This window comes from Dendrobium catenatum, unplaced genomic scaffold (assembly GCF_001605985.2).
Source record: "Dendrobium catenatum unplaced genomic scaffold, ASM160598v2 fragScaff_scaffold_1671, whole genome shotgun sequence".
In the NCBI taxonomy this organism is placed as follows: domain Eukaryota; kingdom Viridiplantae; phylum Streptophyta; class Magnoliopsida; order Asparagales; family Orchidaceae; genus Dendrobium; species Dendrobium catenatum.
The window spans coordinates 131226-154625 of NW_021320133.1; the positions used below are offsets into that span (position 1 = coordinate 131226).

General features: G+C 34.1%; 1 protein-coding gene across 1 annotated transcript; it reads left to right on the plus strand.

Moving 5' to 3' along the window:
• Nucleotides 1–6948: 6948 nt before the first annotated feature.
• On the plus strand, nucleotides 6949–21055 carry LOC110095951 (protein translocase subunit SecA, chloroplastic). Its single transcript, XM_020821683.2, has 20 exons — nucleotides 6949–7516; nucleotides 10191–10263; nucleotides 10864–11070; nucleotides 11258–11361; nucleotides 11506–11685; nucleotides 11913–12131; nucleotides 13177–13290; nucleotides 13679–13792; nucleotides 14185–14352; nucleotides 15294–15469; nucleotides 15810–15876; nucleotides 15958–16104; nucleotides 16628–16723; nucleotides 16808–16876; nucleotides 17933–18034; nucleotides 18301–18552; nucleotides 18795–18862; nucleotides 19007–19124; nucleotides 20036–20275; nucleotides 20572–21055. Exons 1-20 carry the CDS (start codon nucleotides 7145–7147, stop codon nucleotides 20692–20694), a joined length of 3009 nt encoding a protein of 1002 aa, XP_020677342.1. The 5' UTR covers nucleotides 6949–7144; the 3' UTR covers nucleotides 20695–21055.
• The last annotated feature ends 2345 nt before the right edge of the window (nucleotides 21056–23400 follow it).

Below are 23400 nucleotides of genomic sequence, written 5' to 3' on the forward strand. Positions count from 1 at the left end.
TACTTGCCTATGCTCTATGTTTGTTTTTACTAATTGACTCAATTTTGTACTCGCATATATGAACCACAACAATTTGTGCTCAGTTGTCTTCAAATATGGAGGATATTGGGTTACAGTGAATGGTCAAAGCAGGATGCAATACGTCGGTGGAAGTTAGAAAACTTTGAATTTTAAGAGATGTGATATTAATTTGTTGTTATTGAAAGATCAAATCGAAACACTTTGTTAGTGGCTTAGGGACCAATCCTACAACCTACACTATCACATTGATAGTTCGTCGCCAAAAATTTACATTCTGTTTAGTAATGTTGGAGATGTAATGGACATGATTGAATGTCGTCTTCTTAAGTTGCATCTATTCGTCTTAAAAATATTTGTTGGAACAAAACATCACATTTGTTGTTTTCTTCAAATTTTTTTCAGGTGCAAAATGGCTTATGATGGAGCCATATCAACACTGCCGGGAAAGGACAGTAGTCAGATTTAGTGATGACAATTTTGTATTTCCACCAATTACGCTAAGGCCTTGTTGCAGGCCAAAGAAGAAACGATTCAAAAGCATCTTAGAATGTGCAAAAAAAAAATTAAAAATTAAAATCATAAAAGTGGTCGATGTAACTCTTGGAATCATTATAGAAGCACTTGTAAGAAGCCCATAACCTTTGAAGGAGAAAATTTTCAAATTTGAAGGAGCCATAAATGTTCTGCATATTTCAATAGAACCATTCTGATATGAACTTACACTAAGATATATGATGTTATGCATATTTTTCAAATATAAAATTTGAACCAAATTATTGCTATTTACAAATTTGAAGTTATGTCAACATCTATTTGCTGCTTATTTTGCAAATCTAAAGTTCAATACCAACAAATCCGATGTTCAGTACAAACAAATATGAAATGCAATACCACCGCTCTGCTTATTTAGCTTTCTATCAAATATATGTTACAACATGTCACTATAAAATATCATTGAGAATGAATAATTCACTACAAAATATCAAATTTTTTTCATTAAAACATAAGATTTGTTACATAACTTCAACTATTTATATCAAATTCTAAGTTATATTCCCTTAGGATTACAAGTTTTTGCAAGAGAATTGATGGCAACACCAAAAATCAAAATAAGGATGACAAACAAGATCCTAATCTGAAATAACTCATATGTAATTGAGACGACATGCTTGGAATGAACTTCTCATGGATTTCCACTCCTTAAGCAATTCATAGCTTCCAATTCAACATTTTGTTCGTCTAAACGCCTAAAATATCTATAATCATCTTCCGATCTATTTCGAAGGCATCGAGGATGAATGCAGCTATCATTTGGATAGATATAATCATATAAAGCATCTATAAAAGCTTGAAGGTAAGTGATGAAATACCTGACTATGCTCTCCTCTTGTTCACCAATCTTTTTATTCACCAGTCAGAAATTGTGGTATGTTATAAGTTCCAGAAAACTTTTTTGTCCAGTCACACCTCTTCTTCCACTTATAAGTTTTGGGATGAATTTAACTCAGATTTAGTGAATGATATAATAGAAATCTCTCCGTTTGAACTAGAAAAAACTATGAATCACAATACTTTCACATATTTGTTGAAAACATAAAACCTTGGTTTTGAAATGGAGAAGAACAACATACCTATGGGACTTATGGAGGAGTGGAGGCTGAAAACCGTTCCAAGCGAAATGCAGAAGTCTCGAAGAGGAAAAACGAGACGTTGAAATGGAGAAGAAAATACCTAGCCGAGAAAAATGAGATCCGACCGAGCAAGGAAAAGTCACTGAAGGTGAAACGGTTCGATGAGGCTCATTTAACAAGAGCAAACGGAGTGTTGTATTTGGTGAGTGTTAGGGCTTTTAGGTGGTATAATAGTAAAAAGTGAAGTTTGGGTGTGAGATGTGTGAATAGAAGTGTTTTGAGTGTCAGATGTGTAAAAATCCAAAAAAAAAAAATTATACTTTTTTAATATAAAATATATAGTGACAAACCCTATCATGTATCACTTACATAACAAAAAGTTATTTCTATGTTTACTCGTCATTTTTCTCCAAGTTAATCAAAACGTTTACAGGAAACATTGATTATATTCATCATATTATATATTATAATAAATAACAATATAAATTGATCATTGTTGTGAGCTAGTATATATGTGGTGATAGAGTCGATTAATCTTTCATCCCAATGATGCACGGATTTCCAGCATACAAACGAATAGTTGAAGAGAGAAAAGAAAGATACTAGAAATTTTTGTATGTGAAATTTTCAAAAAAGGAAAAATCATGGGGGTCTGAGTCAGATGATAAGATTTCATTAAATTGAGTGAATTAAAAAGGGTAGTCTCGTGTCTTAACTCAGAGGGGGGATAATTACAGTAGTTTGGAGAGTTGGACGGAAATCTGACAACGCTCGGGCAAAAGTTTGATAGTGACCCAAATGCAAGTTCGTCAGTTGTTGGCTGTTAGGTGGAGGTTCGACGGTGGTCGGCTTTTGAGGCGATGGTTTGATGCTAGTTAGACTGAAGTTTGACTGCAGTTAGCAGCAGGGTGAAAGTCCAACGGAGATCGACAATCTAGTGGTGGTCTGGTAATTATCTGACGGCGTCATCTGCCTATTAGACATCTGGTGGGTAGGAGGAGGTCCATCGATGATCTGACGATGGTCCGTGGCTAAGCAGTGGTTCGACAAAGATCTACTGCGATCTGGCAGTGATCGACAACCTGGCGATGGTCGAGCGGAAGTGCGACAGAGGTCGGCCGAGGTTTGGCGGTGTTGCTTGGGTAGAGCTCTACATCCTTGAATCGTCAAAGCTCTCTCTCCAATGTCTAGCCAAAGGTGCCCTTTATGTAGAAAATTGAGGGTTTATTTATAGATTTTTGCATGTGACACACCCTGTAAATATAGAGAAGATTTAGGCAGTTTCATTATGCTTTGTCTGACAGCCCCTACTAATTTCCCCGATCATGAATCGTTCTTCAAGCATTTAAGTGTCTTAATGACGTTATAATTAAGCAATCTTGGGCTCGTTGGATTTGCCTTGTCAAGCAGCTTAATTTGATTATAAGCATGACATATTTAGAGATCATTCGGTCATCCAATTAATTATTTGAATCTTCCAAATATGATTCAGTCTTTTGATTTGGACCCATTTGAGCTCAGATCGGACCGATTTCTGTGTTGTTGAGTTCATCTACTTTAGAAGTTCAATTAGATTATAATTTTGCTGAAATCGAAGTTTGGATGATTCCAATTTTGATTTCAAAAGTTTCCGATTTGAATATGCCTTGAGATTCATGCCCAATCAAGGCAATTTTTTATAACGTATCCATCGTATTTTTTCCAACATATACAAAGATTAATTGAATTTAGTACGTGAAGCAATGAATATAATATGCAATTTAATAATATTTGATATAACGTATTAATATTTGAATATATACGATGCAACATGTCTTGCATAGTATGAAATAAAAAGAGATTATTTTTAACAGAAGAAAAATTAAGAATATAATTAATAAAGGCTAATATTTTTGTGCATTTATACATACTTTCATATATATAAATGATCAAAATGAAATATAAAGCTTGCATAGTATGAAATTATATGGAATTATTTTTTATAAGAGAAGAAGTTCAATGCATCAATTTTTTTAGATAACATTAAGGTTTCGTTTCGGATTACTTCTTTATTGTTTCTTAAAGCATTATTTTTGTAAAAAAAATAAATAAATATTGTACTAAAAATTTGTTTTAAGAAGCAGTAAGAAAGCTGTCCCAAACGAAGCCTAAATATAAGTAAAATATCTAATGTGAGGAAAATTTTATTCATATATACATAACAAACTAATGAAATAGACAAATATACGCCCATTTACAAAACATACTATGCTAATGCGTATGAGATATCAAACATATTATCATGTCTTCTGTCTCATCACTATGGTTGATAGCGAGGACAAGAACAAATATTATGACGCTATTTGGTAGCAAGATTTAGGCTTCATTTGGGACAGCTTTCTTACTGCTTTTTAAAGCAGCTTTTTAGTACAATAAATAAAATTGTTATACTAAAAAATTACTTTAAGAAGCAACAGAAAAGCCATCCCAAATGAGGCTTTAAAATAACCAAAAATAAGCTGCTCTTTCAAGAAAAACTTGAAAGTTATGAACGTTATTTTCAATTTTCCCATTATCTTCTAGCTATTAGGTTAGGGATGCTCGATTATTAAATAGAAGCCCTTACTTTAAGTTATTTAGATATAAATATAATATTTAAATAAATTAGATAATAAATAAATTAAATAGAATTAAATTACACTTAATAATAAGTATTCGTTAATAAATATATTAAATTAAATAGTATTAATCATTATTTAAAGACTATGTAGAAGTTATTGTATTAATCATTTTAAAAATATTAATTTATGTTAAATTAAAATTATTTACTATTTAATTTTCTTTAATGGAACTTTTTGCGTTTCGTTGGTTTAATATTTTATTAATCATAAAGAGTTGTATGTAGGTAAGAGATAATTTAATTAATCTAATTAGGGTCGATAAAAATATTTAAATTAGATTTTACGTCTCATTAGTTGAATACTTTATTGATTAATAATTAATTGAAATATTAGTAATTATATATCGTAAAAAAAATTATAATGATCAGGCACAAAAGTCAAATTTGAATTGGAAATTTTCGAAATTAAATCCGGGACTATCTTAACTCAAATTTCAACAAACTTATAGTCAAATTGAACATTTTGAAAGACGAACCCAACGATACCAAGTTCGATCCCATCCGAGCCCAAATGGGTCCAAATCGAGGGCTTAAAGTATGTTCGGAAGCTTTAAAGCATAAATTGGATGCATGATCAAATGATTTCCAAATATAACATGCTTATAGTCAAATCGAGCAACTCGACGCGATGAATCCAACGAGCCCAATATCACTAAGCTCTAACATCACTAAAATACTCAAATGCTCGATAAACAATCCGTGATCAAGGGAATTGATATCGGCTGTCCATCTGAAAAACTTCCAACCCACCCTTGATCTTTTCTTTATTTTCTAGTCATGTCACTTATAAAAAACTATAAATTGGCCTCCATTTTTCTTTTTCTTTTTTTTTTTTTTTAAAAAAAGAGAGAGAAAAATGGGAAGGAAGCGGTAGAAAGAAGATAAATTTGAGATATCTCATTCCACCAAGCTCCTCCTCGATCACCATTGGGCCACCGTCGGACCACCGACTATTATCAGACTTCCCCCAAGCCACTGCCCGTCACCAGACTTCCGCCCAGCCCCCAGTCGACGTCGGACTTCCGCATGGCCACCGATTGACGCCAAACTTCCACCCAGCCACTGATCGACGCCGAACTTCCGCCCAGACACTGACCGACGCTGGAATTTTACCCGACCACCATCTGACTCCATACTTCCACCTAACTCTCTCTACTATTGTGATTTCATCATCTTTGAATTACGGGAAGAATAAAGCTTTGCAATTCATTCAAACACAGTGGTATCATTTGAACTAGGCTAGGTCATATGATTTTTCTCTTATTTAGGATTTCTACGTTAAAAACCTTGATGTTTTATCTTTTCTGATTGTGTGTTGGATATTTGTGTAACACTAAGATGAAAAATAACCTCATTGTACTGCCGTGTTTATTCTAGCCCGTAAAGTATATAATAAGTACAATTAAGTATGATTTAATTAATCTCATTATAGTTGTGTAAAATATTTTAATTTTATTATTAACAATTACTATAAAATTTTATTTGAACTAATAGATTTAAATCCTAAAATAAATGGTCAAGCTGTTCATTCAAATTTAATAAAACTTCTTATGTTTTGCATAATAATTTTCAGAATTTAAGCGCTTTATAATTTATTAAATTTATTGAGGTTTCGTTTGGGACAAATTTTTTACTGCTTTCTAAAACAAATTTCAAGTACAAAATTTTGTTGAACTCAAATTTTTTTTACTAAAAAGTTGTTTCAGAAAGCAGTAAGAAGGTTGTCCCAAACAAAACCTAAATCCTCTATATTTTCATACAAATCGTGCCAGTGTACATTGGGTCAACATGGCAGGAGGGTTCAACCGATTTAACAAATGTGTTGGGCTCAAGTCCTAATTCTTGACCAATTTGAAAATAAGGTCATGTTTGGGTCAACAGATAACCCAAAAATGACCTGAATTTGACCAACGTCCCACATCCGCAATCCCACACAACATCACGCTCACCTGCCTTGCCTTCTATCTCTCAATTTGGCCCGCACTAACGCTGGTAGCCTCACATCATAAAGTCTTTATAAAATTTTAAAACTTGATCATAAAGTCCCCTATAAATTAAGTGCGAAATATTGGATAAGTCTCATCTTTCACCTAATATACATTAGGAGTACCCTAAACTCTCTCAACAAGCATGAATTTTCAGAGCCTACAATCTTGTACATGAATTATTATGTTGTTTGGCCTAATTTTAGTCTCTAAATTGGCCAATATATGTAAAATAAAATATAATCTTCTTAATTGCTTTGAAATCCCTATTTTGCATAAATATTTATACCTGAATTGAAACGATTTTTGGTCATTCTAACAAATAATTTAATTTTTTAAAAAATGATGAAAATAAAATCTTATAACCATATAAAATTATCTTATCATACAATTAGAAATTTCGTTTGTTATGAGACTTTTATTATAAAAAGGCCTGATTTAGTAGTAGTTATTGTATTGGACTTTTATTATTCAAGGAATAATTTTTAAATTTTTATGTAAAAGAATAAAAATAAATTTATAAAATTATAATAAAGTACATATATGAAATGATTGAATAATTTATTAATTTTCATTATTCTTTTTAAGATTAAACAAAAAATGATAAAATTACAATAGTGAAAACATTATCAGGGGACTATCTGAAAGATTTGTTCACCTTATCCACCCTTCTCCTCTGTTCATTTGCTGCGTTTCCCTCCATATATGGTTTTAGTTCGAAGAAGAGCTACCGCGAGCTCAAATTGCGCATCAAAATCAGAATTTGCACCCTTCCAACCCCATTAAATTTCTTCAATTTCATCCTCTATAGCTAAGAATCCCTAATTTCCATCAATTTGCTACGAAAAATGGCATCGTCCCCATTTCCCACTCCCTTGTCCAAACTCACTCCCGCTTGCTCCGACAAAACCCTTGTATCTCCAAGAATCTTTCCGGCGAAATCCGAACTTTGCATTTCTTATATTGCTCGAAAACCTCGCCGAAGTACCAGGTTTGTCAGAGTAACTCCGGTATCTGCTGCTCTGAGTGGCCTTCTTGGGGGCATCTTCAAGGGAATGGACACGGGTGAAGCGACGAGGAAGCGGTTCTCGGATTCAGTTGGGTTGATCAATGGGTTGGAGCCGGAGATGACGAGGCTCTCGGATTCGGAGTTGCGGGAGAAGACGTCGGTTCTCAGGGAACGTGCACAGAACGGGGAATCGATTGATTTGATTCTGCCTGTAAGTATTTGTTACTGATTGGAATTCGGCTTAAAAGTTGAATTTGATTGTTTGTTTGATAGAAAATGGATTAAAGAAGGCTTTTTTTGGGAACTCAAACTTCATAAAATTGAGAAGTAAGTTTCAATTAGGGGTGTAAGAGAGCTGAGCTTGAGCGAGATCAACAATTGTTTGGCTCTTTTCATCAAGCGAAAAGCCAATTTTCTGAGCGTTCTTACCAATTGAGCTGTTGTCGTATATGCAATTTAAAAGTTTTTATATACAGGTTTGAGAATATACATGATGCAATGTGTGTGTGTATATAAAAACAAGTCTTATTTAATATTATTCTTATAAAGAAGGTATAATAATAATAATATACTAAATGAGAATGAGTTTTATTTGTAATCATTATAAAAATAAAAAATAAAATCAATTCTATGATGGAAAAAATAAAATTTATTACAACCCAAATAAACATTAGAATTGAGATCAGTAAGATTGAGCTCATGCAAAATAAATCCATATCATTTAAATTATTTCAATTAAGCTCACTTTCAAAACTCAACTCAAATTACTTCCAAATTTGTAAGTCAAAACAAAATTGGTTTTTAAAGTATAAATTTGGAGAATATGAGGTGAGTAGACTGAGAATTCACTGACAACTTGTTTCAGTCGTTTAATTTTCTGTTTGATAATGTTGTTGATGCCACACTCCATTAGGATGGAGACCAAGTTTACCATCATGGAGTAGTGATGCATTTTAGAGTCATTCATGGTGTTTAGTTAATACGTCCGTCGTGTATCAATAAGTAATCCACCTAACTTTTAGCCTTATGTGATTGATATATGCTTTTCATTTTGCTTTTTTATTCGTTTGGTGATTGAAGGCTGATTCACTGAACACAAACTTGATGGTAGATCCAATGCATTGACCTAGACCAGAGGAAGCCAGAGGTGAAAGAGCTCCAGAATGTGCGAAAGAGAGAAAACCATGGCTTCATTTTTTGTAGTTGTACTAATGTTTTTTTGGCTTTTCTATCATCATACTGTATAGAACTACGAGCTATTCCATAAGTTGGTGCAAATGCTCGTGAAGTCATAGAAAATTTGCAGGATTTGAATAGGGAAGGGAAGGAGAATGCGAGAAGGTAAAGATGGAGGGAGACAGGAGGATGAGAGATGAGCAAAGAAAGAAATTCTGAGAATAGAGTGTGGTAGCAGGATTTGAATAGGGTTTAAGTAGGAATTAACCTAAATTCACCAACTAACAAAAATGGCAGCTTCAAGTGCTACATAATCTTAAATCCCGTTTTCTCTTTTGATTTACTTTAAATCTCATGTATCAAGATCTCCTTTTAATCTTAGCAAGTTGTTGATCCAATCCATGTGGTTGCATGTGAGCACCCATTGTAGTCCCCTTGTTTCTTTTACATTAAGGGTTTCTGTGTTGGGTAGGAGTAAAAAAGAAGAAAGCAAGGTCTTGTTGAAGCCCACTCCAATGAGTTATTGTTGTGACTTTCTCACTTGTTCGAAGTCTTCTCAAACAAACTATTGTTGGGATTGATGTTGTGATGTACAAGGAAGATTATTAGCAATTTGTTGTTGGGTTGATGGGTGAGGAATTCGTTGGCAGCTCTAGGGAAAAGGAGGCTGTGAGAGAGGAGTAGGGGGTGTTGGCTGGGAAAGTGGGAATGAGAGGTAGAGGTGCTATTTGGGAGGGAGAAGCGGTTAAGGGTTTGGAGTCGTGGCTGCTGAGATGAAATTAGCATGGGTCCAATTAAGGAAGTGAAGAGATGATAGTGGTGTGCGATTAGGGCTCTAAGGATGCTCGAGCTACGGTTTGGTAGGGGACGGAGGGGGAGAAGAGGGGTTTATTGGTTGCAGTTTGTAGGTGGAAGAGTCGTGTGAGAGGTGGTGAAGTGATCATTTTCAAAGCCGTGCAATTTCTAATGATCACAAGAAAGGGAGAGGGAGATGGGGTCAGTTAAGGATTGAGTGGGGTAAGTTGAGGGTGCGAGTAGGAGACATGCGGGAAATTGTCGGAATCAAGTAGGAAAATGATAGGTATTGACCCCTTTTTTATTTATTAATAATAATAATGATGATGATGAAGACAATGATGATTGAAAATAATAATAATAATATCTCATTACTTTATAAAATTTGAAATGAGTTTTTGTGTGTTGATCATTTCTTGCAAAATTCTTGTCACTCGTGCTACTCAATTTTGTCTCAACATCTCGTGTGTGAGTAAATGTCGAGTTTTACTTTCATGTAGCTACTCAAGCAATATGGGCGCCTATTTTGGATAATTTTGACATTCCGGGCATATTGGCGCTATTCATTTCGCCAAATGACCAACGACAAAGCAATTTTGTGTGACATTGCATTCGTTGTTCATTTAATCAAATTGCTCATGGGGGTTCTTACTTAGTTATTTTGATGCTCTGGAGGCATCGATGTAGTCTATTTTGAAAAATGGGCGATATTTAATTATTTTTGTTATATGAGATGCCTTACGGTAGGACTAACATGATTTTGTGCCATTCTGCTAATATTTTCACCATGTTCAATCTAATTGAAATAGATGTGGAGGTCAACAAATGTACATGTCCTTTGGATCTTAATGAAATTGATTTTGGATTTAGTTCATAATTTTAGCTTTGCTGAAATTTTGTCTTTTTATTGGCAGGAAGCATTTGCGGTGGTAAGGGAAGCATCAAAAAGGGTTCTAGGCCTTCGTCCTTTTGATGTGCAATTGATGGGTATGTTTTAAATAATCTACGTCACGTTTTTCATCAATTTAGGGGATGTTTAGGGTCACTTTTATTTTGCGTTTTTGACTTTTTTTTTTGTTTTGTTTATTTTTTGACATGAAATACAATGTAGTTGATATCTTAAAAAATATTTTATTGTTATTTTTATTGGATATCAAATAACTTGATTTAAGCGGTGGTTGTTAGCGAAACAATGGCGTGATTGATGAAATGTTGATGAGAGTACTGGTCATTAGTGGCAAGGGTGACCGGTTGTTATTATTGGTTTTAAAAACACAGAAGGAAACCTAAATTATTTCAAGTGTTCCTAAAAATATCTTATTTTCTTAAAACAAAAAATTAAAAAAGTTAAAAAATACATCAAACAAATACATTTTTAAAAATCAAAACAAAAAACAAAAAGATAAAAGTGATCCTAAATTGTCCCTTAGTATTGGTGGCATATTTGTGTTCTAGTACTCATTTTTCTCACTGAAGATATGTATCTTTAAGTGGAGTCTCACTACATTTTTTGCAATGATATGTTTTGATGGCTTTACAACCACAGATTATGTGAGAGAATGTCTTGATAAATACTCATCAATGCAGGTGGCATGGTTCTTCATAATGGAGAGATAGCAGAAATGAAGACGGGAGAAGGAAAAACACTTGTGGCTGTTCTGCCGGCATATTTAAATGCATTGACTGGGAAAGGAGTTCATGTAGTTACTGTAAATGATTATCTTGCTAGGCGTGATTGCGAATGGGTTGGCCAAGTTCCTCGATTTTTGGGACTGCAGGTTGGCCTAATTCAACGTATGTCAAATCATTGTAGTCATGCAAGTTTTATTTTTCTTCATTATGTTCTTACAACTTCAATATTCTTTGAGAAAATGGTGTTTTTTTTTCAAGCAGATCCACCTCTTTCCGTTCTCTCATTTCATTCGGAGATAATTTTGTTGCTTTTATATTTCAGTAGTGTAAATGATGCATTTTCTTGCAGAAAATATGTCAAGCGAGCAAAGAAGAGAAAACTACTTGTGTGACATAACATATGTCACAAACAGTGAACTTGGCTTTGATTATCTGAGAGACAATCTAGCTATGGAAAGTATTTTCTCAGAATCCATTGAGCTTCATGTTGCTATAGTTGGCAACTTTCTTAGTAGTTTTTTCCTCTTCCATTTTCTTGTGGAGCTGGTTGCATGAGCTTTTCCTAATAATATTTCTGTTATTTTTTTGCATTTTCAGTCCGTTGATGACCTAGTCCTGAGAGGATTCAATTACTGTGTTATTGATGAAGTTGATTCAATTCTAATTGACGAAGCTAGAACACCACTAATCATCTCAGGTCCAGCAGAGAAGCCTAGTGATAGTTACTACAAAGCAGCGAAGATTGCCTCGGCCTTTGAGAGAGATATACACTACACTGTATGCGGTAGAAAGTCCCTATGATTTGATGCAATAATTTATTTCTCCTAAATATTCTAAAAAATATTTTTATGATTCTTGGTTGAAACAAGTTATGGTTACCTTAGTTAGCTTAACTTGTAAATCGAATGCTAACCGACATTGATCATAAAGAAATAATAAATACCTCAATAAGTAAATTCTTTAAACTCTTCATGGTTTTCTTTTGCTGAATGGATTCATTTCAGGTTGATGAGAAGCAGAAAACTGTTCTGCTTACAGAGCAGGGTTATGAAGATGCAGAAGAAATTCTGGGCGTGAAAGATCTATACGATCCTCGAGAACAGTGGGCTTCATATGTTCTAAATGCTATCAAAGCAAAGGAGCTCTTCCTTAGGGATGTAAACTACATAGTTCGTGGAAAGGAGGTTCTGATTGTGGATGAATTTACTGGTCGAGTTATGCAGGTGAGCATTCCAGCTCATAGGATTCTTTGCAAAATGCAAATGTTGAAGATCCTTTTTAGCAGATTATGAGAAAATAGAGATTTTGTTTCAGAATTATTTTTACCTGTCAGAACAAAGCAATATTAAATTTTGTCAGATCTATGCTTGAGTTCCAATTCGCTTACTTTCATAAACTTTCACTTGCCAGTTATAGGTCCTTCAGGTTTTAAATTATTTCGTTCAAATCCAAAATTTGTTCTGTTGGAGTGCAGTAATGTCTGCCCCTCCTCCCAGTCCTTTGATAGGAAACACTTGATGATCTCAAGTAATTCCTTTCCATCTTTAAAAAACAGCGAAAATCCTCCACAAGAATCCACACAAAACCGAGAAAATTGTAGAAAATTTGTATTATTTTATGAAATAGAAATGGAAAATACCAAGATACAATTGATCCTTTATTCGAGAGGAGGATCTATCTCTCTCAAATCTCTAGATGCCGCTAGAGCCCCAAGGAAAACCTAAATATAAGAGATCTCAAATTTCAACCAAATTCAAGATGCCCTAACCCTAGGAAAATAAACTCTTTAATGCATATAATTCAAAAGAAAATCTGTAAACAGTCCCTACATTCAATTTCCCTCCTAAACTTCTTCAAAAAACCTTTCAAAGATGCTCCGTTATCTCCTGCAGTCGGAAGTAGAGGTAGAAGATTTTCGCCTCTGTTTAGCATGGGCTGGTCCCGCAGGACCAGCTAGACTGGTCTAACATCCTCTCTCACTCTCTCTCTCTCTCTCTCTCTCTCTCTAAAACATTGCACCCAAATCTAAACAGTGGTTGTGGCACTTAAGGAGGTTGCAAATAGGCCACCCAACATCTTTCTCTCTAGAACCCCTCCTACTTTCCCTCTGACCAACGCATCCTGACTGTATAACTATATTATTAAGAATGCTCAAAATTTAGTTTTATGTTTTAACTGTCATTCTTACATGCATTCTTTAGTGTTAAAGTATATCTGTTTCTCTATTCTCAAGTGATTTATTTTTTTCATTTGCTACTAATTTTACAGGGCAGAAGATGGAGTGATGGACTTCATCAGGCTGTTGAAGCAAAAGAAGGCTTACCAATTCAGAATGAAACTGTTACACTTGCATCTATCAGTTACCAAAATTTCTTTCTACAGGTGATATGACCTTCACCTGCAACTGTTTCCGGCCAACTTTAATTCTACGAATCTGTTTCTATCAAAATGTTACTATGATTAAATCCCACCAACTTCAAATTTTACAATTTTGTTTCTATTAGAAAATTTTCAGTAAGTATTTGTAGTGTTTTGGAATCTAATATTTCCTAAAGATAATTAGTACCTGTTTAGCTTTTTTGGGGGGATGAGCTTATCTTGCTCTCCCAATCTAACAGGCAATTGGTGTAATGATAATGTGGTCTACCATGAACAATCAATCTAGCAATTTTGTTCCTGATTATTTCCAATATCCGCAGTAGTTAAATGTTTTCTCGTTCAACTATTTCCATTATCTGCACTAATTACATATTTTCTTGTTCAACTACAGTTTCCAAAGCTTTGCGGCATGACAGGCACTGCAGCAACTGAGAGTGCAGAATTTGAGAGCATATACAAGCTGAAAGTTTCAATTGTCCCAACAAATAAACCCATGATAAGAAAGGTATCGAGCCTTTAGATCTTTGGCTTAATTTGGAAAAGGGACAGTGAGATTTAACTGCATCAGTCCTAAGCTGAAATCTGGAAGTATAAGCATATATCGATATGCTATTGCCCAGACAACATTTGTTACTATAAGATAGTATGAAGCATGCTAAAAATTCTTGTCTTTTGCTAAGCAATATATGCCTTGCTAGAAAAAGTGAGTGCATATAATTTTTCTAGTATTTTATTGAAAGGGAAGTTATTTTCTAAATTCAGCACTTGTAACTAGACAAATCAGAAAAGGGATTAGAAGACTCACTACTCTTTTCATCTTTGATACTTAACCATATTCCACTTGCGGGATACCTCGACTTTTGCTAGATATAAATATCATTTTGGTTTTCTTTGTAGGACGAGTCAGATGTAGTTTTCAGGGCTACTACTGGTAAATGGCGCGCTGTTGTTGTGGAGATATCGCGAATGTATAAGACTGGTCGACCTGTGCTTGTTGGTACAACTAGTGTTGAGCAGAGTGATGCTTTGTCAGAACAGTTGGATGAAACCGAAATTCCTCATGAGGTGAGTCTTTCTCTTGTTTCATCTAATTTGTTGAAAAGGAATAATTTTGCATGAACAGTAAATTTGATTGGCTTCCATCTTTGTATTTGTTTCTTTTCAATTGATTTTACAGCCAAGAGATTTAAACGACCATCTTTAACTTCCATGTATGGTTGCTGTTATTGTGATGTTCATAACTATCTCATATGCTAAAAATGTAATTTAATGATAGTTGGGGCTAATGAAATGTCACTAATTCATGAAAAGAGACTATATATGCTAAACAGTACTTTGTTTAATTGCCATTTGTGTTGCCTATTTTGGTGTAATTGAGGTTAGTATATTTTGTTTCACGATTTTAAAACTAGTATGCACAGCATATCTGTAAAGTTAATGAGAAGAGGCACCAGCTAAAAGATGGAGGTTAGTTGATCTTATAGGGTACAGAGTTTTCTCAGCATGTTATGCTTGTTTCCAGTGATGAAATGTTTGTCCTTAATAAAACACAAAACCTAATTGTATGCTTTAAGTTTTGCACGATGGTGAAGAATTTAGTGTTTTGGAAAGATGGGAATGCTTGCTATGCGCAATGTGGGAATGCTTGCTATGCGCAATGGCAATGCTTTCGTTGGTCTAAACACAATTATTCTTATGTGATTATAACTGGATTTATCTGCTTCTGGGGTCAATATATGGTTAAAATTAAGGCTTCGTTTGGGACAGCTTTTTACTGTTTTTTGAAGCAGCTTTTTAGTATAAAATTTTTAATATTTATACTAAAAAGTTGCTTCAAGAAGTAATAAAAAAGCTGTCCCAAACGAAACCTAAGTTCTGAGAAAAAATGGTGCTAAAATGTCTGTAGTTTCCATGTAATCCTTCTCACATAAGAAAAAAGGTGCTTGCTTTTAATAAAGTACCTTCTATTTCATTGCATTCATGAAATTACCCCTTTATTTGTGAAGCTTCTTAATGCGAAGCCAGAGAATGTGGAAAGGGAAGCCGAAATAGTAGCGCAGAGTGGCCGTCTTGGGGCAGTAACAATTGCAACGAACATGGCAGGCCGTGGAACAGACATAATCCTTGGAGGCAATGCAGAATTCATGGCAAGGTTAAAGCTACGAGAGCTATTGATGCCTAGGTAAGACGATCTGTTAAAAAGGATAACTATTATCATATTATCTAAATCCAATTGCAATTTCTTTAAAAATTTTCTGAGATTTTTCACTTTTGAGAAAACCTACCATATTATCTTTGTTGTTCTTGCATTTTGCTTTGTTTAGAGAATAACTACCAACTAGCTATATATTGTGTGTTTTCCATATAACATTTTTGCATGAACTTTGCATAAGAAGGCACAAAAACCATTTTGCCTCATAGTCTGTTTATGCTGTAAATTATTTCCAAACTTTCGAATTATATTCTGGGCATGCATGCTCTTCTGCTATTATTATTATTCTTATTGGACAGTACACCTGCAGAGTTGTCAAGCCTGCTGAAGGAGTTTTTGTTTCTGTGAAGAAACTTCCACCAAGAAAGACATGGAAGGTGTACCAATACTATATTTAACATAAATATTGAGAGTTTGATAGACCTTTGCCTTTTTTTATCCTTTCATGGCATTTACAGGTTAAGGAAAGCCTATTCCCATGTGAACTTTCCAACGTCACAGTATCATTGGCAAAGGATGCAGTGGAATTTTCCGTTAAAACGTGGGGCCTAAGATCATTAACTGAGCTTGAAGCAGAAGACAGACTCTCTTATTCATGTGAAAAGGTTAGAATGCTATTCTGATACTTTTTTCTTTTTTTATTGAATGGAACTTTGAACGTAATTTCTATCTTTAATGTAGAAGATCCTGTTCACCACTAATGTTTGTATTCTTTTTTTCCAGAGATTTAGCAATAGTTATATTTTTTTCTAAAAATCAATTACTTATATCAATGTGCATATGGTAGATATTTGTTCTATCAATGTGCATATTGTAGATAGTTCTGTACTATTTACTGGAGCCATTCCTGATTATTTGACGTGGAAAGAAACAAAAATAAAGACAAAAGTTTAATTTTGATGGAAATGGAAGAAAGAACAATTGTACCTTCTTATCCCCTTCTATTATTTGATTATTTGAACTTCTCAAATTCGAGTTTATTTTCCCTGTGAAAACCCTATATTTGCTAAAATTCTTAACTGCGGAATCAGACAAGATGAATCCAGACTATGCTTCCTTGTTGAATGCACTTTAGAACATGGAAAGATGTGCTAGTTGATGATATACTTCGTGCAAAGCACATTGCAGGGCCCTATGAAAGATGAAGTCATAGCCCAGCTGAGGAATGCATTCTTGAAAATAGCAGAAGAATATAGGGTCTACACTGAAGATGAAAAAAAGAAGGTTTGTCTTCATATTCTCATAAGTGTGTAATATGATATGGCTAAGGTTAGATAATCACTTTTGCAATTCCCTTACACATTATAGGTCATACAAGCTGGAGGACTTCATGTGGTAGGAACTGAACGGCATGAATCACGACGAATTGATAATCAGGTTATAAACTTCTGTTTTTGTTAATATGAAATGAGGTGTAACATGTAGACTTAGGCTTCGTTTGGAATAATTTTTTTGCTGCTTTCTAAAACAGCTTTCTAGTAAAAATTTTCTAATTCACTAAATTTTTGCACTAAAAAGCTATTTTATAAAGCATCAAAAAAGTTGTCCCAAACGAAGTCTTAAAGTTACATTAAGTTTTCTCTTGTGCGGATGTTAAGAAGTGAAATTGATCTTGAGATTTGTAAAGGCTGGCTTTAGATCAGAAATGATACCTGCCCAAACTGAGCTAACTCAATGCAGAAAATTAATTATTTTATTGAAAAATTTCTTTATTTTGATAAGTTAGTGTTTGAAAGGCATAATATTGGTTGCTATTTTGGTAAATATTTGATTAGTCCCCCAAAATTAACAACCAAAAATTCCAAATAAGCTACTATTTTCTTCAATTCTCATAATTATTAAATATTTTTTAAATGGTAAAATGGGATTAACAGATCTAATCCAACCTAAGTGTTGTTCATCGTTTCCCTCAAGGGAGTTGATAGGCATGAAAACCACATGCCTTCATCTCCCTTATGGTTAGAAGTTGGTAAAAAAATTTGATGCAAAATAGACTCTTAACACTGTGTGCTACGCTCAACATATGAATCAAGATTGAGGACTCGTATGTCCAATCTCAAATAATTGGGATAAGATTGATAATGATGGCTATGATAATTTGAATTTGCATAAGATATTTGGTCTCTCTTTCTTTGCTTTTTTCTGTTTCTTGATACAAAGCGATTAAACCAGGCTAATTCTATTGAATGAAATATACTTTCTTGAATAATTTGCTTAATTCATATTATAGTTATTCATTACTTCAAGTTTTCGAGATTGCAGTTTTAGGCTTAGTTTGGGACGGCTTTTTTGCTGCTTTCTAAATCAGCTTTCTATTTAAAAAAATTTTTGAATTGAAAGTTTTTGTACTAAATAGTAGTTTTATAAAGTAGCAAAAAATTGTCCCAAACGAAACCTTAATTGCTTCATAACTTGAGTTGTCATTGTAAACAGCTCCGTGGTAGAAGTGGTAGACAAGGGGATCCGGGAAGCTCAAGGTTTTTTCTCAGCCTTGAAGATAACATATTTCGAATTTTCGGTGGAGACCGGATACAGGTTTTGGCTCATTATTGTTTTCCTATTGGTTTGTTAAAATATAACATTTAATACCTTAATAATTATATAACTTTGGACATCCATGAATGCATAAATGAATCGTCAAGTATTATAATTTGTCAAGAACCATATTAATATTTCTTTTAGTTAAATCAGCAGATATGTGCAGTCTAGTCTTAAATCTAAGAATCTGAGGTTAATTTATATCACTCGGCTTGATTCAAGGAGACAGCTTACCACAGCTCTGTGCAAAATGCAAAATGTAGGGTTTGATGAGAGCTTTCAGAGTTGAAGACATTCCAATTGAGTCAAAAATGCTAACCAAGGCCTTAGATGAAGCTCAAAGAAAGGTTGAGAACTATTTCTTTGATATAAGGAAGCAGTTATTTGAATATGATGAGGTCTTGAACAGTCAGAGGGATCGCATATACACTGAAAGAAGGCGAGCTTTGGAATCTAAGAACCTCCAGTCCCTCATTATAGAATATGCCGAGCTGACTATGGATGACATCTTACAGGTAATCTGATTGGTAGCTCAGGAGTCGATATATAGGCTTCGTTTGGGACGGCTTTCTTACATCTTATTAATGCAGTTTTTTAATACAAAAATTTTAATTTTTATACTAAAAAATTATTTTAAGAAGCAGTAGTAAAGCCGCCCCAAACGAAGTCATAGTCTTACTAATTTATGGAAACTGACACTATTGCATGCATCTTAGCTTGGATAACTATATCTTATCTCGTTTCTTAATGTTGGTAGGCAAATGTTGGCCCTGATGCTCCGAAGGAAAGCTGGGAACTTGATAAACTCATTGCCAAACTTCAGCAGTAGGAGATTATTTTGTGATTTTTTCTATTGATGTCTTTTTTAAGTTATACAGCTAGATTTAGTTGTTACACTTAACAATTCTCCTACCTATATAAACGGTAATTTCAATTGACTCATGATTTACACTATACAAAAATGTTCAGATACTGCTATCTGCTGAATGATTTGGCCCCAGAATTGCTTAGAGATAAATGCTCAAGCTATGAGGAATTGCGGGAATTTCTTCATTTACGAGGACGTGAAGCCTACTTCCAGAAAACTGTATGTTGGATTGCCATATCTCTTCTTTAATATGGAATGTATAATGTCGCTCTACATGTTTTTTACTAACTGCAGATATTTGCAATGAAAGATCTTTAAAACGGTAATGATTTCTACTGTGGAGAGATTTAGGCTTCGTTTGGGACGGTTTTTTTATTGCTTCTTGAAGCAACTTTTTAGTACAAAAATTTAAATTTTTATACTAAAAAACTGTTTTAAGAAGCAATAAAAAAGTTGTTTTAAATGACACCTTAGTTCCTGCAGTGCAGCTTGATTTTTTAATCTGTCCTTTGAGCCCGTAGTTGCTATAATAAGAAAAAAGTTACTGTTGCCTGTTCTATTTTGTTATTTTTTTGGGCGAGTGTGGATTTGTAATTGTGTGCTTGCTGTTTTATCCAAGCTCCTGCTGTTGACATATATGCAGAACATTGTAGTCTAGATTTGAGCAAGAAAAATTCTGTACTTTTCAATCAGATACACACTTAAGTGGATTCCATGGGAGCTGCTTAGCTGATGTGGCAGCTCAGGCACTTTTTTAAAATCAACAGTTAGTACGAACTTCATATTTGACCTACAGGTTCATCACCTTCCATTTATTCAAAAATAAAATATTTTAACAGATATAAGTTGTTTAGACAACACTAAGGCATTTTACCTGGTTTTCTCTTTTCTATGTAAAATTTACTTCTTGAGAAGTACCTTAGAGTGAAAATCTTGAACTAGATTTTGCAAAAAAGAAGAAAAACATATTTGATTCTGGGATTTATTATTTTAAAAGTGTAGTTTGATGTCACATAAGCAGTTGGTATGGTAGCAATTTAAATATGGGTCTGCTGAGAGAGTCCAAAGCAGTACTCACAGAAAAATAGATATTTGTGTTCAACCAAAATAACATTGAAGTCCAATTTCAGGAAATGGTGGAAAAACAAGCACCAGGTTTGATGAAGGAAGCTGAGCGGTTCCTAGTTTTGAGCAACATTGATAGGCTATGGAAAGAACATCTTCAAGCAATTAAGTTTGTCCAGCAAGCAGTTGGACTAAGGGGCTACGCACAGAGAGATCCGCTCATTGAATACAAGCTTGAAGGCTACAATCTCTTCCTTGATATGATGGCACAAATCCGACGAAACATCATTTATTCTATTTACCAGGTTACTTGTCACGGAGGAGAAATTATTTTGTGTGGATACTGACGCAGCTCTACATCCGGAGGCTAATCAGATGCAGCCGCGTCAGTGATACCGAGCCCGGTACCGAGCAATATCAAGCTGTATCAAGCCGTGGTACCGAGTAGGGGTGACGTGATGTATTCTGATTTGTCTCGAAACAACGTTCGGCGTCCCGCACAGAATAATTTTTCATCACAGAGGCATCTAATTCATGTTTTAGGCTTCAAACTTTCTTTTTTTACAGTTTTTCTTATGTGATACCGTTTCACTTAATGCAGTTCCAGCCACTGATGGTGAAGAATAATGAGCAACAGAGCCAAAAATCACAAAGAAAGGATTCAAAAGGAAGAAAGGCAGATAATGATGCAAACACAATTGAAGCGGCACAAGCTGCATCTTAGATCATTTTGCTTTCGGCTTCAAGGAACCTTTGTTTGTTCAGTGAATTTTCTTCCTGCCATTGATGGAGCGATCCTAGAAGGTAAGTATAGTGGAGACATTGTCGATGAGCTGATGATACAATGCATTCAAACTGATATCAAGAGTATAATTTATGCATCGATTGATATGTTTCCAAAGAAATTTTGTTCTTTACAGGCTTTTCTGAGCACTGTACAGTCTATTACTCTGGCGTGAAAGAATATGTATGTAAAGGTCCCAAAATAAGGTTTCTCTATGTTATTTGATGCTATTGAAGTTAGAACAGAGTTGCCAAAAAAATGTTTATACTTTTAATCATACCATGCATGGTTGCTTAAGTGATATAGCCTAATTCTTTCCCTACAAAGAAAATTTTCTATGCAGATTTAGGCTTTATTTGGGGCGACTTTCTTACTGCTTCTTAAAGCAAATTTTTATACTAAAAAGTTTACTGCTTCTCAAAACAACTTTTTAGTAAAAAAATAAAAATTTATGTACTACAAAGCTGCTTTAAAAAATCGTCCCGAACAAAGCCTTAGTTGCGAGTTGACTTTTTTGATTAGTTTGTTGCAAGGGTAGATTCCACCTCCCAGGTTCGAGAGCTCCGCCCTCTTAAGATATCTACCAGTTGTGCTTATTTCATTAATGGCGCATCGGAGATTCATTCTATTTTATTTGCCCTAATTCTTTATTTATACTCACTTGAATGCTACAGCCTACAGGCATTGGTTCATGGCACTTTCTCTAATGGGTCTCATCAATCAGATGCATACTAATTATTGTATGCCATGACATATGTGAATTTGAAGGTTTATGTCATATAATGTTTGTGAAGATTTTGAAATATTTAAATATATGACCATCACCTAACTCATTGGCCAATTATAATTGTCAATAATGGTTTTATTTACCCCAATATAATAAATATAGAATGACTCTACAAGGACTATTGTAACATAAAAATTGTCGAAATTCGAAAGTTATTTTTAGTCCTTATTAAGGTCCATCTCATAAAAATTATTGTGCTAGACTTCACGCATCATCATAAATATCTAGTCTATCTTGCATAGTATGGCATTTCATAGATTTTTTTAAGCATCAAAATAATAAGTATTTAAAATATACTTATTATTTCAAGAAAGCTTTGCTTCTTATATTATACAAGTTTTTAAACTTACTAATCACATTTCAGATTCATATTAGTAAATCTTCGACCTTATGACGTCGTGCATCATCATTTTTATGTGCAAAATAGATCATTCCAGCGGGGACAACAAGTTTTAGGCTTCATTTGGGATGGCTTTCTTATTGCTTCTTAAAGCAGTTTTTTAGTACAAAGATTAAAAGTTTTGCACTAGAAAGATGCTGTAAGAAACAATAAGAAAATCGTGTCAAACGAAGCCTTAATCTTGCATGAAAACAAACGAACCATTGCCCATAATATTATTTTTAAGTTTAATTAAAGTTGGAAACATCTTGAGTTTTTATATTAAGGCTTTGACTCAAACTACAATAAGACTTAGGATAGGATGTAATGTGCTACAATAGTTTTGGAACTATCTTGCAAATGGAAAAAGTAAAGATTGGTATTTACTGAAGAAAGAAAACATAATACTTATTAAAAATGCAATATTGCATGAGTTTTTCTTTTTAAATTTATGTAGCTAAAGGTTTGAATCGCTCCAGTGGAAGATAAGATTAGAGAGAGTGGCCTTAGATGGTTTGGTCACATAAAATGGAGCGACCTTCCAATGACCCGATTACAAAAGTAGATGTATTAGATTTGGATTATATTAAGAAAAGTAGAGGTAGACCTAAAAAGACTTGGTTAGGAAAAAATAGAAATGATCTTTCTTTTTTAGATTTAAATAAAAATTTGACTCTTAACAAGACACAAAGAAGAAAAAAGGATTCCTGTAGCTGAACTCACGTAGTGGGATAAATGCTTGATGATGATGTTGCTGTTGTTGTTATTGTAAATTTATGTTAATTTTGTTTTCAAAATTTTTATTAAATTTAATTTTTCAAGAGAGAAAGATTGCATTTTAAATCAATAATTTGAGAATAACAAAGACTGATTCTTGGATAAAATCAAAGCATCAAAGATCAAACTAAAACTTGCAGCTTGTTTGGACTTTATAAAAAAAAAAAAGGTGAATAAGTCCACAAATCAAGGCAATTGGCGCTCAGATTGTCAAACTTAATGGGCAGTTGCAATCAGGACGTTGAGTTAGCCTAAGAGGAGATCCCTTGCAGTCAAATCGGGCAAGATAGGTCCAAGGGGACGGCCGATATTTGAAATTGATGGGTGATGTTGCTCAAATGACGTTTGATTGCAAAATGGATTTCACTGTTGCGTCCGAAACATCATCGACACCCAAAAATCACTGTCAACTGATTCTATTGGAATCACCCAGCGGAATGGCATGAATCTCGAGATGATGTACCGTAAACCGAGGAAATTGGCACACGACGCCACACGAACGTCGTTATGTTCGAAACATCGACTGTACTAAAAAAATCATTGTCAAGTTGATCAATTAAAGTCACACGAGAAAATCATCATGAATCTTAAGACAACGTACACAAATCGAGGAAATTGGCGCTCGGCTTTGCCCAAACAAAGTCCAATTGTAAAATGATCTTCACCGTTGCATTCAGAACGTCGACAATCCTAAAAAAATTAC

Coding starts and splice junctions, on each gene's coding strand:
- LOC110095951 (XM_020821683.2), top strand. CDS start 7,145: ATGGCATCGTCCCCATTTCCCACTCCCTTGTCCAAACTCACTCCCGCT. Junction 11,362..11,505: donor TGAGAGACAATCTAGCTATG/GAAAGTATTTTC, acceptor TTGCATTTTCAG/TCCGTTGATGACCTAGTCCT. Junction 16,105..16,627: donor TCTCTTATTCATGTGAAAAG/GTTAGAATGCTA, acceptor AGCACATTGCAG/GGCCCTATGAAAGATGAAGT.